Genomic DNA, 16432 nt, shown 5'->3' on the forward strand with positions numbered 1-16432 from the left:
TCCCCTAACGATTTCTAATCAATCTTTTCTTCTCTGTCCAATGTGTTTTTTTGTTTTTTTTTCTCGGCCGGTTTCAAACGATACTCCGCCGGAATATCGGAGCATCGTCTTGTTTCTTGTTTCTTGTTTCTCTTCCCTTTTTTTGATGTTTTATTAACATAAAATGTAATGTATATCATTGTAAATCACCCCCATTTCCTCCCCCTTCTATCTTTTCCCGAATCCACCACACACATTTCAGCGGGTTTATGATTGTTTTCTTTGTCGGCGGTTTTGCTTCGAAAAATCGATAATCAATCGATTTTTTGGATTCGATTTTCCGCCTTTCTCCTCCTATCCATCCTGTCAAACGGGAATTTGATTATTATTATTGTTAATTTGTTTTTCTCCTCTGTACAGAATAAATTTTTGATTAACGATGAATGTGTTTTAAAATGGAAACGAGAAAAATAATGCGAAAAGGAAGAAATTTGTAGCGGGAATTTATTGATTTTCCGGGAATTATTAATTTTTCAGAAATTTATCGATTTTACAGAAAGTTATTGATTTTACATCAATGTATTGATTTTTCTCCTAAAATTATCGATTTTCGGGAATTTATCGATTTTCTCTAACTATGAAATTATTGATTTTTTATAAGTTTATCGATTTTTCCGGGAAAACTAGCGATTTAACTAGTTCAGCATTGAAAGATTCTAGGGCTTCCATGGGAGATAATGCCTGACGCCTGCCTCCAACCTGCCGACCTCTCGCCTGATTTCTGCACCACATAGTGCGTCGCGGCCGACATTTTTCGAGTTCCGTGCCGCACTATTCAGAAGGCGCGAGGCAGGCGGAGGTTGCCGCAAGGCAGGCGGAGGTCGCCGCAAGGCGCGGTAGTTGTTTTGGCGCCTGCATTGAAGACCCAGCAATCTGTTCATGATCGGCCGACTGGGCACATTTTTCGAGTTCCGTGCCGCACTATTCAGAAGGCGCGAGGCAGGCGGAGGTCGCCGCAAGGCGCGGTAGTTGTTTTGGCGCCTGCATTGAAGACCTAGCAATCTGTTCATGGTCGGCCTGGACTTAAAATTTAAAGTTTCTAATGCTCCTTTTTCAGAAATTTTTCATCATTTTCCACAGATTTTCATTGTGAGCGATAAAAGCAAAGAAAGAATGAGAGCTATTGTGGAATTGCAAGATCCTCGTAGTTTCCTTCGTCCTTTGGTGGTGCTCGAATTGGCTCCGTCTTCGATTTCTGGAATTAGTGTGATTTACTGCTAATTTTCTAAAATTTTCCAACATTTTAAAAAATGTTTTGGAAGTGTCTGATTTTTTAGATTCTAAAGATTTCTTTTATATAAGAAATTGAAAAATTTTTATTGATTTTTAATTATTGATTTTCAGCAAAAATTTAGGACTTTTATCGATTTTTCGCGGAATTATATGGTGATACACGAAATTTGAAAATCGAGAATATTGTAAAATAGTTACATTTTTTTCTGAAAAATCGATAAAACTATGTTCAAAAAAGGAAACAAAACCAGTTTCTATAAATTTTACTACACTTTACATTTTGAAGCTCTAAATGTGCTTGTAGTTTTGCAAATTGTATCTGACCATACACCAATAAAATATCTACAACTCACACTAATAGTGTCAATCTTGGATCCATCTTCCCCAGAGGGTGTCGAGTTTGTTGCTTCGGAAATTGGCACCGGCTCCTTGCCCGACTTGCTCTTGCCCTTCTTAGTCTTCTTGCTTTTCCCCTTTTGATCTCTTCCGGCAGTCTTCGAGTTCTTCTTTCTCGGGCAAAACGGCAAAAATCCAAAGAACCACAAACCAGCGACAATCAGGATGGATGCGACGAGCACAACTGCAACCGAGACAGCAATGATGATCATCATGGAATTGTCTGATGCTGGAGGTGGAGTTGAAGCCTGCCTGAAATTCGGAGAATACATTAGAAAATAGTTTAATATTATGGAAACTCACGCTTTCTTCACTGCAGCTGGGCCTTTCGAAACAGTTTTATTTCCCGTTTTTCCACTTGAGAACACCAATTGAAGCCCGTTGAAAGTTGTTGAAATGTCCTTCAATGCTCCATTGAATTTGGAAAATTGCAAATCCAATGGCTCAACACTTTGGAGTGAACTCTTGAGCTCGTCAAGCTTTGGCTTTTGAGATATAGGTAAGGGTAACAAATCATCAATTGCCGAAATCTTCAGATCTGCTTGGATGTCCACACTCGGAAGTTGACTGAGACCTTTGAACATTGCAGTAAGAGCAACAAGAGTGTCATTAGCTGGCTTCTTGATGCTTGATTTCCAGGATTCAAGTTTTCCCAAAAGCAGAACCAGATTGTGTTGAAGAGCGGAAAAGTCTCCCCATTTGGAGCTAACCGCACGCTTCAAGGTTTCATTGAAAGAACTCAATCCTTCTTCAACAGTCTTTCCATCTTCAACAATTGAATACAAATCATCCTTCTTCTCCAGAACCTTCTCGGCATTCACAAGTGCAGTGGCCACATTTCCCAAAGGAGCTGAATACTTTTGCAAGTCCTTCAACAGTATCAGATCTTCAGTATTATTGCTCTTCTTGATGTTTGCAATTGCATCACGAATTGATTTGATAGGTGACGAGGATCCAGCGATTTCAGATGAAATCTCTTCTAGATTTGTGAAGAATTCCTGATTGCTTTTCAGTTCACGGAGCTTCAATGCTACTTCTAGAACATTTGAAATTGGACCAAAGTCGTCTTTCTTGTTTTTCAGACAGTCAAAAACGCCAATGACAGGTTTAACAATACCATTTTCTTTAAATTCAACAATTAGGTCTGATTCTGATTTTAATTTAGTGGCAAGCAACGCCACTGTTTCACGATTCTTGATCAGTGCAACACTCGACTTCAGTTGACGAGTGAAAGTTTTGAGTGTCTCAACAGGTATTGAATCCAGCGAGTTTCCCAATTTCGACGTAGCAATCAATTCAGAGATCTTTTTAACAGCGTTGAGCGTACGTTCTAATAACTGGGAATTCTGACTTGCTGTTACCACTGATTTCTGATGTTTCCCATCCACAGCAACAGGGGTACATGGCTTGATAGATCCAATAATTGTCTGTGCAGATATTGGTGCATTACTCGACATTTGAATAAGCTTCTCTAAATGAGCAGCTTCAGACGCCGAGTGCTTCATAGTTCCAACTCCTTTCAACTTCCCATCCAACACTGCAGCAGTTTTACTCAGTTCTTTGAAGTTCTTCAACCCGTCAACCGTACGATTCATGGTTTTCTGAATCCATTCATCCTTTAAATCCACTTCAATCTTCTGCAAGTCCTGTACACCATTTGAGAAGCCTGCAGTGTATTTGCCAAGAATGTTTGTAGAACGTGAAGCCACTGTGCTCATCAATTTGAAAATAGTAGTAACTGGGAGCTTCTTAATATTTTCGATGTCTGCATCCATCGACTTCCCATCGCTTGGTTTTGATATTATGATATCTTTGAACGCGGAATTCTCGTAGAAACTGAATACTTTCACAGCCGAATGAAATGGTGCCAATTTGGAAAGAGTGTCCAAACCTCCGTTGGTTGCATCGATTGCACTTCTGACTGATTTGATAATTGCTTCTAGAGACTTTTTCGCAGTCGCAATTGATGCTCGTGAGTCCAATAACTTCAGTGTTTCACTCACCGCAAATATCTCGAAAATTTTCAAATCAAGCTTTTCAATTTTTTCGAAAACTTTGAATGCTTCTTTGTCCGGAATACTATTCAAATCGCCAACATTCTTCCACATTGTTCTGACAGTTTGAGCATCTACAATTGCTTTATGAAGATCCACAGAGCCTGCTCCTGATATTTTTTCACTGGCTTCCTCCCATTTTGCAATAACATCATCCACCTTTGTCTTATCGAACGTCTCCAAGTCTTTCAGTTTGACACCTCCAATATTCAATAAGTCAGTGATAGCTTCATCCGATGGAATCGAGTTGTCAACTAATCCATTATAGAGGCTAATTGCACTCACGACACGAGCAAGCATTGGAATACGTTTCATGAGTAGTGAATAGGCATAGTCTGCAAATTAATTGTATATTGGGAATAATTTTGTTCAATATTTTCTATGATGCTCACCATTTTCTGCTCTTTTCACACGATGCAAAAACTTGTTCGGTTTGAATTGTGGTGGAGAATCTGAAATTAGTAAATATATTTCCATTAGAAAATAAGAAGAAATCTGCAACCTATGGACGTAGAAAAGTGAGCTTTTTGAAATCTAGGTGCAAGCGCGCTCCACAGCGAATTGGCAAAGCTCCGTCCTCTAGAGTTGGGTCTCGGTAGGTATTTGTGGTGTCTACTTCGTGTTGTTTTTCGTGTTTTGTTGACTTTTACGTTGTATTAAAATTTTAGTAGAAATGTGAATGCCAGACGCGCTCTAATGATAATCTATTGATAATCGTTTTAATACGTGGCTGTGTAGTTCACGTGGAAAAAACAAGGAAATTATCCCTAAAATTACGTGAATTTCATTGCAAAAAATCAATAATTTCTAGTAAATCGTCTGGCCTTAGAGCTGAAAATGAGCTGGCCTAGCATTTAAAAAAACTAAGCATTAAGAGAAGTTTCAAAACAAATGGAAACATGTTGGAATTCGGCTCAACAAATACCTAACGAGACCCAACTGTATAAGGCGGAGCTCTCACAATTGACCGTGGAGCGCGTTTCCACAACTTGCAATTCAAAAGAGACATTTTTCTGCGTCTTGACAATATTCACAATCTTAAAATTCCCTCTACTCACCTCTGATAACGTTATGAGCATTGGAAAAGTCGGTGAAATGGGAAGTTTTGGCAGTTTCCGATTGCTTGGATGGCGATGAACCAGAAGCTGAAAAATTGAATAATTTTTATCCAGTTGTTCCAGCGTCAGCGCCAGTTGTTGAATAAGCATCCAAATATTTAACTTACATATACAGAAGACTGATATCAAAAGAATTCCGATAATGATCAGAATATTCTTTTTCATCTCGATCGTCCGATTAACTTCGGGAAATGATTCAAAATGTGATGACAATTCGAAATAAACTTTTTTTTGTTTGGAAAACCAATTAGCCTTTACGTGGAATTAGCGTGTACGAATTTATTTTAATTTTTGTTCTTTGGAAAAGTTCAAATTAATTAAAGTTCACGTGAACAACACGAAAATAATGACAAAACATATTAATTCCACGTGTTAACGTTTATTTTTAAAAATTAATTTTATTACTCAATTCAAAAAGGAAACTTTAAATCACAACTTGACGCTAAAATCACTCCAAAAAAGTATATTTCAATTGTAATCATAATTTTAATAGGTTCTCGAAGCAAATCAAACATTCGAAATTAAGAAAATTACTCAGTTTGCTGCTGGAGTTCCATTGATATTAGTCACCAGTACATGTGGAAACACGGCTGGCCTTGGAGCCGAGAATGAGCTGACCTAGCATTTCTACCTAACGAGACCCAACTTTGGGGGCGGACTCTTTCAATTGGCCGTGGAGCGCGTTTCCACATTGATTTCAATTCAACATAGGAATTTTTCTGCGCCTCAATAATATTCAATGCAATGTTGCTGCTTTAGCAACAATATATCCCTAACATACCTATGATAATATTATGAGCATTGGAAAAAGCAGTGAAATCTGAAGTTTTGGCAGTTTCCGATTGCTTGAATGGCGCTGAACCAGAAGCTGAAATGACCATATTTTTATATGGCGGCAGTTGATATATAAGCATCCAAATATGAAAAAAAAAACTTACATATACAGAAGACTGATATCAAAAGAATTCCGATAATGATCAGAATATTCTTTTTCATCTCGATCGTCCGATTAACTTCGGGAAATGATTCAAAATGTGATGACAATTCGAAATAAACTTTTTTTTGTTTGGAAAACCAATTAGCCTTTACGTGGAATTAACGCGTACAAATTAATTTTAAATTTAGTTTTATTCTAATAATTCAAACTAATCTTTTACGTGAACATTAAAAAAATCGACAAAAACAATAGTAAGTGCATATTAATTCGACGTGTAAACTAGTTAATTTTGATTGGTTTTTTATTATCGATTTTTTGAATATTTTAAGCGAATCGGATGTTCGGAGCGATGAAGAATATTCAGCCTACTGCTGGAGTTCTATTGATATTAGTGTCCAGTACATATGGGAAAAACACAATCCAACTCTTGAATTTGAACTATATTTCACAAAATCATGTAGAATTTAATTCAAAAATGAATGAATTCTCGTAAATCGGCAGGCCTTGGAACCGAGAATGAGCTGGCCTAGAATTTCTGCCTAACAGGACCGAACCTTTGGAGGCGGGTCTTTAAGCCGTGGAGCCCGTTTCCACAACGTTTTCAATTCAAAAGGTGCATTTTTCTACGTCTCGATAATATTCACAATCTTAAATGCGCTATACTCACCTCTGATAACATTATGAGCATTGGAAAAGCCAGTTAAGATGTTCCCTTGCCATATGCAATGACTATCATTACAACATTGTTCACCTGGCTCATTTGTTTCTTTTTGTGGTACGCTTCGCGTCGTTTTGAGTATGTTTTACCTGTAAAAAGTTATGTAAAAACATGTTTTTAGGAAGAAGAAGATTCACTATCCTAGTAGAAGACAACGGTTTGTGGATTATCTCATTAATGCACAGCGATCGGAAAAATTGGAACTACATTCTCAACAACAATTTGGAAATAGACACTTGGGATGTGACGAGTTGGTCAAGTCGGAGAATCGGGAGAAAGCCAAAAGTACAAAGAAGAAAGAAAAGGTCAAGTCAGAGAAAATGAAAAAAGCAACAGCAACCACTGGTGCTGGATCAACTATAGATCAGAGTTCAAAGGATCCCACAAGAACTACTATGGCATCTGAAAGAGGAATGACAATGACCCAGAGAGTCCAAAAAGAAAAATCAATTAAAAAGACGAACTCAGAACTGAAAGCTGCAGCTGACAATCAGACGGTTACCCAGGGAAATGACACGACAACTACGCAAGGACCATCGTCACTGTTTCCTGCCGATTTATCCAAAAAAGACAGACTGAGATTGCAAAAAGTTAAGGAGCGTGCGGTGGCAGCACCTGAAAAGAAGAAAACTAAAAATAAAGAGTGAAATAAGTTATCCATTGACTCGATAAATCATCTTCGTGTAGAATACTTTATTAATTTTTCAATAATATTATTCCATGAGGGTCTCATTGGTTTAAAAAATCGTTCCAAAGGTTTTTGTGGTTGACCTTTTTAAGTTTTCAACCGCGTATTAGATTGTGAAAAGTGTGTTTTGGATATTTCGATGATCTAAAAACGATAAATTTCGTTGTTAATGCTGAAAAACTACCGTGGCTCCGAAAAACATACACCATATCGTCTAGAACAAGGGTGTGCGGCAGATCGCAAAATTTGCCGTCCTTAACAACCTTCGTAAAATTTGATTTAAAAATGTTTTTTTGGAGCACCAAATCTACTGAATTCTTAACACACATCTGGTTTCTGAATAAGTTTTTACTGTTTGCTTCAACATCAAAATAATTCAATTTGTGTAATTTTAATAAATGTTTGGTGTCAAAATCAATAGTTTTCGTCAAAACTGTATCGTCATAGTTTTGATGTGTGCGGCGAAGTGTCGAAATTTGCCGACCTCAGCGAATTCGGCAAATTAGCCGCACACCTAGAATCCACAGAAACGGAAGTTCAGTTTGTTCTGATTAGCTGATTGTACAGTACAGTATCAACAAAAGGAAGCTCGTTGGGTTTTTGAAGGTAATTCAATTTATTTAGAATTGAGTAAGTTTTCATGAATTTATTCTTATGAAAACATCAGAAGCTGTCGAAAATTCAGTTATAGAAAATTTGTGGGGCTTCAAAACATTCAGAAATCAGGAAAAAGAACGTTTTATCTGAAAAGAGGCTAAATTTTAGCAGTTTTGAAATTTGACTTCAGTTTAGAGTTGACCAGTCGGAGCACGCGCGTGCTAACTGATGATTTGTTAGTTATTGTTCATTTTGTTAACAAACCCCAGCTTAAAAGTTGTTTTATTTTATTAAGTAACCAGCCGCTGACCGCGCCTACGGCGCGGGCAACGACTGGCACCATTAAAAGTATTTGACACACATACACTTCCAGAATTTTCTCGATTTTTCTAGAAAATTCTGGAACATTCCAGAATTTTTTCGAAATTTCCAGAAGATTCTAGATTTCCAGAATTTTAGAACCTTCAGAAAATTTAAATTTCCCTCCAAAATATTTTTCCCAGAAAATTTAAATTTCCCTCCAAAATATTTTTTTCAGAAAATTTAAATTTCCCTCCAAAATATTTTTTTCAGAAAATTTAAATTTCCCGTCAAAATTTTGGGTCTTACCACGGTGGGTCTCACCACGATGGGTCTCACCACGATGGGTCTCACCACGATGGGTCTCACCACGATGGGTCTCACCACGATGGGTCTCACCTCGATGGGTCTCACCACGATGGGTCTCACCACGATGGGTCTCACCACGATGGGTCTCACCTCGATGGGTCTCACCACGATGGGTCTCGCCACGATGGGTCTTTCCACGATGGGTCTCACCACGATGGGTCTCGCCACGATGGGTTTCGCCACGATGGGTCTCGCCACGAAGATCTCGCAGCAACATTTTTTAAATTTTTCAGAAGGTTCTAGAACAATCCAGAATTTTTTCGAATTTTCCAGAAGGTTCTGCAACATTCCAGAATTTTCTAGAATTTTCCAGAAGGTTCTAAAGCTTTTCAGAATTTTCCAGAAGGTTCTGGAACATTCTAGAATTTTCCCGAAGTTTCCAATTTCCCTTCCAAAGACGGAAAGCCAATTTTTCCCAAACTACAGTAATCCTATAGTACTCCTACAGTACTCCTACAGTACAACAGTACCCCGACCATATCCCACTACTAACCCCAAATCTATATCTCTTCAAAAGACTAAAACACAATTTTTCCTAAACTACAGTAATCCTACCGTACTCCTACAGTACTCCTACAGTACTATTACAGTACCCCGACCATATCCCACTACTAACCCCAAACTAATATCCCTCCAACAGCCGAAAACGCCTTGCCTTTGTAAGCTATGACGTCACTTCTTAACAAACGGACACTATTTTTTTATATATAGGTAATGATTCTACGTGAAACCTTGTTTGCTTTCTGGCAAAACATAAAAACACGTGGAATTAAAAAAATAAAACAATACACGTTATTCCACGTATAGGATAGTTGTTTTTCTCAAAAGAAAACAGTTGATTTTGAATTGTCATCATAATTTTAATCATTTCTCGAAGCCAATCGATCGAGATGATGAAGAGTCTTTGGCTTACTTTAGGAGCTCTAGTGATCCTATTCTCCAGTACATGTGAGTTTCAAGCTGTCATATCCTTCATGAAATCTGTACATTTTCCAGCTTCCCGCCCAACTTCTCAAGGATCTAAAATAGTCGGAGGTCCACATGAAAATATCAGAGGTAAGAAAGTCAACTGATTTAGTTTTTCGTGTTCTGTAAATCGCAGTTTGCAACTAATCCAATATTTCAATTTCAGATTCTACACCACGCGACAAACTGATTGCTCATCCAGACCGTCAGAAAAGAGCCGAAAATTGTAAGTTTTACAAGTAGTAGTGTGGTCTAGTGGGTAAGGTGCGCTGCTCTAACTCACATTGCGCGGGTTCAATCCCCGCTCAGGTCACCTCTGGTTCATAGGGCTCCCAGCTGAGCGAGGCGCGAAATGCGGGACTCACGCCATCGCCGCGCGCCGCTGTGTGTGTGCAATGAAATGCGAAAGGTAGTTATTTGGAAGCGGCCGACACGTTCGGGGTTCCGCGCCGCACTATACGTTTGAATACATGCGGCGACCGCATGGGAGCCCTAATTAAGGATGCATGATACCCAGATGGGTTGGAATCAGATCAGGTGTATCGGCCAGTAACGAGTCCGAAATGATGGGAGGCGTCGTACGCTCGGATCCCCCCTTTGGTCGGGCCAACTGCCCATCAACCACACTAACGGAATCTAGCTTCACAAGTGTCTATAAAATTCTTGAACAATAGCTTTACAGACGTGTCTCTTACATGTCTTCTTCGCTTTAAATCGAAAGTTTTTTTTAAATTTCAGATTCTCCACCACAATTCAAACCGAACAAGTTTTTGCATCGTCTGAAAAGAGCAGAAAATGGTGAGCATCATAGAAAATATTCAACACAATAATTCCTAATATACAATTAATTTGCAGACTATGCCTATTCACTACTCATGAAACGTATTCCAATGCTTGCTCGTGTCGTGAGTGCAATTAGCCTCTATAATGGATTAGTTGACAACTCGATTCCATCGGATGAAGCTATCACTGACTTATTGAATATTGGAGGTGTCAAACTGAAAGACTTGGAGACGTTCGATAAGACAAAGGTGGATGATGTTATTGCAAAATGGGAGGAAGCCAGTGAAAAAATATCAGGAGCAGGCTCTGTGGATCTTCATAAAGCAATTGTAGATGCTCAAACTGTCAGAACAATGTGGAAGAATGTTGGCGATTTGAATAGTATTCCGGACAAAGAAGCATTCAAAGTTTTCGAAAAAATTGAAAAGCTTGATTTGAAAATTTTCGAGATATTTGCGGTGAGTGAAACACTGAAGTTATTGGACTCACGAGCATCAATTGCGACTGCGAAAAAGTCTCTAGAAGCAATTATCAAATCAGTCAGAAGTGCAATCGATGCAACCAACGGAGGTTTGGACACTCTTTCCAAATTGGCACCATTTCATTCGGCTGTGAAAGTATTCAGTTTCTACGAGAATTCCGCGTTCAAAGATATCATAATATCAAAAACAAGCGATGTGAACTCGATGGATGCAGACATCGAAAATATTAAGAAGCTCCCAGTTACTACTATTTTCAAGATGATGAGCACAGTGGCTTCACGTTCTACAAACATCTTTGGCAAATACACTGCAGGCTTCTCAAATGGTGTACAGGACTTGCAGAAGATTGAAGTGGATTTAAAGGATGAATGGATTCAGAAAACCATGAATCGTACGGTTGACGGGTTGAAGAACTTCAAAGAACTGGGTACAACTGCTGCAGTGTTGGATGGGAAGTTGAAAGGAGTTGGAACTATGAAACACTCAGCTTCGGAAGCTGCTCGTTTAGAGAAGCTTATTGAAAACTCACGTAATGATCAAATATCAGCAAAGAAGGTGATTGATTCGATCATACTATGCAAGTATTTTTCTGTGGGTAGTCATGTGAAATCAGTGGTAACAGCAAGTCAGAATTCCCAGTTATTAGAACGTACGCTCAACGCTGTTAAAAAGATCTCTGAATTGATTGCTACGTCGAAATTGGGAAACTCGCTGGATTCAATACCTGTTGAGACACTCAAAACTTTCACTCGTCAACTGAAGTCGAGTGTTGCACTGATCAAGAATCGTGAAACAGTGGCGTTGCTTGCCACTAAATTAAAATCAGAATCAGACCTAATTGTTGAATTTAAAGAAAATGGTATTGTTAAACCTGTCATTGGCGTTTTTGACTGTCTGAAAAACAAGAAAGACGACTTTGGTCCAATTTCAAATGTTCTAGAAGTAGCATTGAAGCTCCGTGAACTGAAAAGCGATCAGCAATTCTTCAAAAATCTAGAAACAGCGTCTTCTGGAATTGCTGGATCTTCTTCATCAATCAAACCTGTACGGGATGCGCTTTCAAATATCAAGAAAAACAAAAATACTGGAGAAGTTGGAATGTTGAAGGACTTACAAAAGTATTCGCTTCCTTTGGGAAGTGTTGCCACTGCTATTGTGAATTCCGGCAAGGTTCTAGAGAAAAAAGCTGCACTTTATTCAATTATTGAAGATGGAGATACTGTTGAAGAAGGACTGATTAGTGTGAGCAGTGAAGCCTTGAATCTTGCGGTTGGCTCCAAATACGGCGATTTTCATGCTCTTCAACACAGTTTGGTTCTTCTTTTGGGAAAACTTGAATCCTGGAGATCAAGCATCAAGAAGCCAGCTAATGACACTCTTGTTGCTCTTACTGCAATGTTCAAAGGTCTCAGTCAACTTCCGAGTGTGGACATCCAAGCAGATCTGAAGATTTTGGCGATTGATGAATTATCACAAAAATTGAAAGACGATTCCCAACAACAGAAGCTTGACGAGCTCAAGAGTTCACTCCAAAGTGTTGAGCCATTGGATCTACAATTTTCAAAATTCAATGGACCATTGAACGACATTTCAACAACTCTAAATGGTCTTGCATTGGTGTTCTCAAATGCAAATAAGGATACTTTGAGTGGAAAGACCGCAGGTGACAATGGGTGAGATTACATTGATAAATCAACTGTCTAATAATATATTCTCAATTCCAGCGACTCCTCAAATAGCAACATGATCATCATTATCGAAGTCTCAATTTTAATTCCTCTTCTCATCCTTATCATCGTTGTGCTTATTTTGTGGTCCAGAAAATTACTGTGTTTTAAGAAAAAAGACACCAAGCCCTCTGCCCCCAAGCCAAAACCAGATGTTCCGGTCAATCCTACGCCTCAAACTGCCAAAGTTCCAGTTGCTCCTGCACCTCCAGCTAAAGATGAGAAGCCGAAGGACGTTAATGTTAAGAAAGCCGAGACCGAGAAGCCAAAAACTGAAGTTACGCCGAAACCTGCACACAAAAGCGCTGCCAGTAAAGTCGATGCAACCAACACGAAAACTGAGGATCAAAGTGTGAGTTTTTTAAAAACTTTTCCTGTTTAGATACTAGTTTTGGGTACCTTTTTTGGAAAATAGGCAAAGCCACGAAAGTTGCATTAATTTTTCAGGCGGAATCTTTGAATGCCTGTTGCGCGGCGAATGCCTGTTGCGTGTGATTTTTAAGGACTTTATTGATTTTTCGAAAATATTTATCGAGTTTTGAGGAATTCACGGAATTTTGAAAAATTAAATATTGTTTTTAGTAATTTAATTTTTTTTTAATAACGAGCTTGGGACGAGGAGGATTCATCCATTTTTCAAGAAATTTATCGGTTTTTGGAATATTTATTTTTTTTTCAATTTTTGACGTCCCTGTCAAATTTATCGATTTTCTCAGAAGTGTTTGGAGAGTTTATTTGTTTTTGATTCTAATGAAATTTGATCGAATTTTGAGGACTATTGATTTTGTGAGAACTTTTTGATGTTATGAGGGGTTTATCGGCATTTTGAGAACATTTCGATTTTTGAGAACAGTCAAGGACTATCAGATAATTTGCAGATTGATCAAACTGAAACAGTAAACGACTGAAGATCAAGGAACTTCTGATGATCCTTCGGTAGATCTTCCTTCGGCGAAATTCGTTCCGAAAGGATTTATTCCATAAATATTCACTTTTTAGTGCAAATAAATTGATGAATTGTTTTCTTGATGATCATTGATCATGGCAATAGCAACCTGAATTTCCCGCTAGAAAAATCGATAAATGCCTCTACCTAACAATTCTAATATGTTTATTCTGGAAAATTGATTTATTAATTTGAATAACATTGCAAAAAACTGATGAAAATCCGGCAATTGCCGTTCAGCAAATTTGTTTGTCGACAAATCCAGCGAAACGGCAAATTGTCTGTTTGCCAATTTGCCGGAAAAATAGATGTAGGAACCTTCATAGGATGCATACAATTTTGCCGATTTGAATTGAAATTCTCGTAGACACCAGAATTTTCTGCTAGAAAAATTGATAAATGCCTGAACCTTTTGAAGCAGCTCTATAAAACATAGATATATTCCTAAAAATTCTGAAATTTGATTGTTTTGATAAGTCGATAAGTTCCCGAAATAATCAATAAAGTTCCTAAAAATTGATAATCATACTATGAAAATGTTATTTATTTTTGTGCCGTTCGGCAAATTTGTTTGTCGACAAATTTGGAAAATCGGCAAATTGCCGGTTTGCCGACTTGCTGGAAAAAAAATGTTGAAACATTCATAGGATGCGTACAATTTTGCCGATTGAAATTGAAATTCTGGAATTTCCAAAAAAAAAAGAAATGTGCAAAATCACAATTTGCGGAAATTTTCAGCAATTGCCGTTTTTCCGGCGGAAATTTTCAATTCCGCCAATTTGCTGATTTGTCGGAAATTTTCCAATTCCGCAATTTGCCGGTTTGCCGGAAATTTTCAATACTGGCGATTTGCTGATTTGCCGGAAATTTGAATTCCGGCAATTTGCCGATTTGCCGGAAATTTTAAATTCGGCCAATTTGCCAATTTGCCGGAAATTTTCAATTCCGCCAATTTGCCGGTTTGCTGATTTGCCGGAAATTTCAATTCCGGCGACTTGCTGATTTGCCGGAAATTATCAATTTCCGGCAATTTGCTGATTTGCCGGAATTTTTTCAATTCCGCAATTTGCCGATTTGCCGGAAATTTTCAATTCCGCCAATTTGCTGATCTGCCGATATGCCGTAATTTTTCAATTCCGGCAATTTGCCGATTAGCCGGAAATTTCTGTTCCGGTAATTTGCGGAGTTGCCTGAAATTTTCAATTCCGCCAATTTTCCGGTTTGCCGATTTGCCGGAAATATCGTTTGCCGCCCACCCCTGATAGTTGACATAGTTGCACTGTTCTGGTTCCAGACTGACCAAAATCGTACCACCGAGTCAGTTGGTCAAACAACAGAAACTACTGGAAATACTACTACTGAGGAGGGTGCTGTTCCCATTGATTGGCCAAAAGATGTGAAACCACCACCGAGAAACCTGAAATTGAACATTAATGAGATTTAAATGCTATTTTTTGGTGATGAGAGAGAACTGAGAATAAATTGATGAATATGATTTTTCGCATTAGTAACAGAATCTTTTCGTATTTCAAACAGAGGGAAAATTCACGTTTTCAGAAAACCTTGAAAAATCGATAAATTCTGAGAAACACAAATATTCCAATAATAAATTCTAAAAAATCGATAAATTTCTACCTTTTTTCGGCAAAATAGCTACTGAGTTTCTTTTATATATATTATTGAATTTTTTGTAAAATTTATCGACTTTTTTAAAAGAAATTCATCAAATTTTTGGGAAATATATCGAATTTTGTGTCCTTTGCCGACTTTTGTTTATGGAGTTTTTTTGAGTAATTTATATTTAAGTTGAAAAATTGAGAAACATTTGAGTAAAAAACTGCCTATGCCTATGCCTATGCTTATGCATAAGCCAATGCCGAAACCAATGCCTAAGCTTAAGCCTAAATATTCGAAAAAGAAATAAAATTGCTGAAATACGAAAATACTGAAAAATTCCCAGGTTCTCGAAAATTCAATTAAAAAATTTCAGAAAAGTGAAGAGAATTTTTCAAGAATTCCAGAAAGTTTCAGGAAATTCAAAGAAATTGGTAAAACATTTTCAAAACTACTAATTTTTTTGGAAAATTCCAGAGAATTCCTAGAAAATTTACAAAAATTCAAGGAAAATCTTCTGGAAGATTTCAAAAAGTTCCAGAAACTCTTGACAAATTTGAGAAATTTCAGAAATTGCTTTTTAAGAAAAGTGGAATATTTTTTCCAGAGCGCTCAAAACTGTATCTCCCAATCAATGACTCATACGGAAACTACTGGAACAAGAAACGATGAAGATCAGTAAGTTTATCCAATTCTTAAATATATTTGAGCGAGAATTGTATCAATAATATTCAATTTTCAGAGAAGATGACACGATGAGAGGTGTGAAGTCGTTCAGAGATAAAAAATGATTCCTTTTCCGGTTTTTTCCTTCGAATTGCAAAAAAATTATGAATGATTTTCTATTTTTAATTTCAATTCCGCCAATTTTCCGATTTGCCGGAAATTTTCAATTCCGGCAATTTGCCGATTTGCCGGAAATTTCAATTCCGGCAATTTTTCGTAAATTTTCAATTCCGCCAATTTGCAGATTTGCCGGAAGTTTTTAATTCCGGCAATTTCCCGATTTGCCAGACATTCCAATCCCGGCAATTTCCCGATTTGCCGGAAATTTTCAATTCCGGCAATTTTCCGGAAATTTTCAATCCCGGCAATTTGCCGATTTGCCGGAGATTTTCAATTCCGGCAATTTGCAGATTTGCCGGAAGTTTTTAATTCCGGCAATTTCCCGATTTGCCGAAAATTTTCAATTCCGGCAATTTTCCGGAAATTTTCAATCCCGGCAATTTGCCGATTTGCCGGAGATTTTCAATTCCGGCAATTCGCCGATTTGCCGGAGATTTTCAATTCCGGCAATTCGCCGATTTGCCGGAAATTTCAATTCCGGCAATTTTCCGATTTGCCGGAAATTTTCAATTCCGGCAATTTGCAGATTTGCCGGAAATTTTCAATTCCGGCAATTTGCCGATTTGCCGGAAAAATCGTTTGCTTTTTCCTGAACATGTCTGAATTTTTTGAACACCAT

The 16432-nt window shown here is 37.8% G+C and overlaps 3 protein-coding genes across 6 annotated transcripts; 2 read left to right on the plus strand and 1 right to left on the minus strand.

Moving 5' to 3' along the window:
• Positions 1 to 1105: 1105 nt before the first annotated feature.
• Positions 1106 to 5892, minus strand: M70.3 (uncharacterized protein; the record flags this gene model as incomplete). 3 transcript variants are annotated; one of them, NM_067778.4, is made up of 7 exons in its annotated part: positions 1106 to 1234; positions 1626 to 1920; positions 1972 to 4057; positions 4115 to 4174; positions 4781 to 4867; positions 5622 to 5708; positions 5779 to 5892. In NM_067778.4, 7 exons carry the CDS (start codon positions 5834 to 5836, stop codon positions 1160 to 1162), a joined length of 2748 nt encoding a protein of 915 aa, NP_500179.1. The 3 variants fall into 3 exon arrangements, with proteins under 3 accessions (NP_500179.1, NP_500180.1, NP_001360374.1); NM_067779.6 differs by lacking the exons at positions 5622 to 5708; positions 5779 to 5892 and adding an exon at positions 4948 to 5061 and having other exon boundaries at positions 1107 to 1234; NM_001372741.2 differs by lacking the exon at positions 5622 to 5708 and having other exon boundaries at positions 1160 to 1234; positions 5779 to 5836.
• Positions 5893 to 6480: 588 nt separating this feature from the next.
• M70.2 (uncharacterized protein) lies at positions 6481 to 7145 on the plus strand. Its single transcript, NM_067780.2, has 2 exons — positions 6481 to 6573; positions 6617 to 7145. Exons 1-2 carry the CDS (start codon positions 6503 to 6505, stop codon positions 7140 to 7142), a joined length of 597 nt encoding a protein of 198 aa, NP_500181.1. The 5' UTR covers positions 6481 to 6502; the 3' UTR covers positions 7143 to 7145.
• A 2162-nt stretch (positions 7146 to 9307) lies between these two features.
• On the plus strand, positions 9308 to 15819 carry M70.1 (uncharacterized protein). 2 transcript variants are annotated; one of them, NM_067781.5, is made up of 8 exons: positions 9308 to 9397; positions 9446 to 9505; positions 9582 to 9641; positions 10154 to 10213; positions 10271 to 12353; positions 12405 to 12759; positions 15575 to 15645; positions 15710 to 15819. In NM_067781.5, exons 1-8 carry the CDS (start codon positions 9340 to 9342, stop codon positions 15756 to 15758), a joined length of 2796 nt encoding a protein of 931 aa, NP_500182.1. In that variant the 5' UTR covers positions 9308 to 9339; the 3' UTR covers positions 15759 to 15819. The 2 variants fall into 2 exon arrangements, with proteins under 2 accessions (NP_500182.1, NP_001294651.1); NM_001307722.4 differs by lacking the exons at positions 15575 to 15645; positions 15710 to 15819 and adding an exon at positions 14648 to 14850 and having other exon boundaries at positions 9329 to 9397.
• The last annotated feature ends 613 nt before the right edge of the window (positions 15820 to 16432 follow it).

Source organism: Caenorhabditis elegans, chromosome IV (genome assembly GCF_000002985.6).
Source record: "Caenorhabditis elegans chromosome IV".
NCBI classification, from domain to species: domain Eukaryota; kingdom Metazoa; phylum Nematoda; class Chromadorea; order Rhabditida; family Rhabditidae; genus Caenorhabditis; species Caenorhabditis elegans.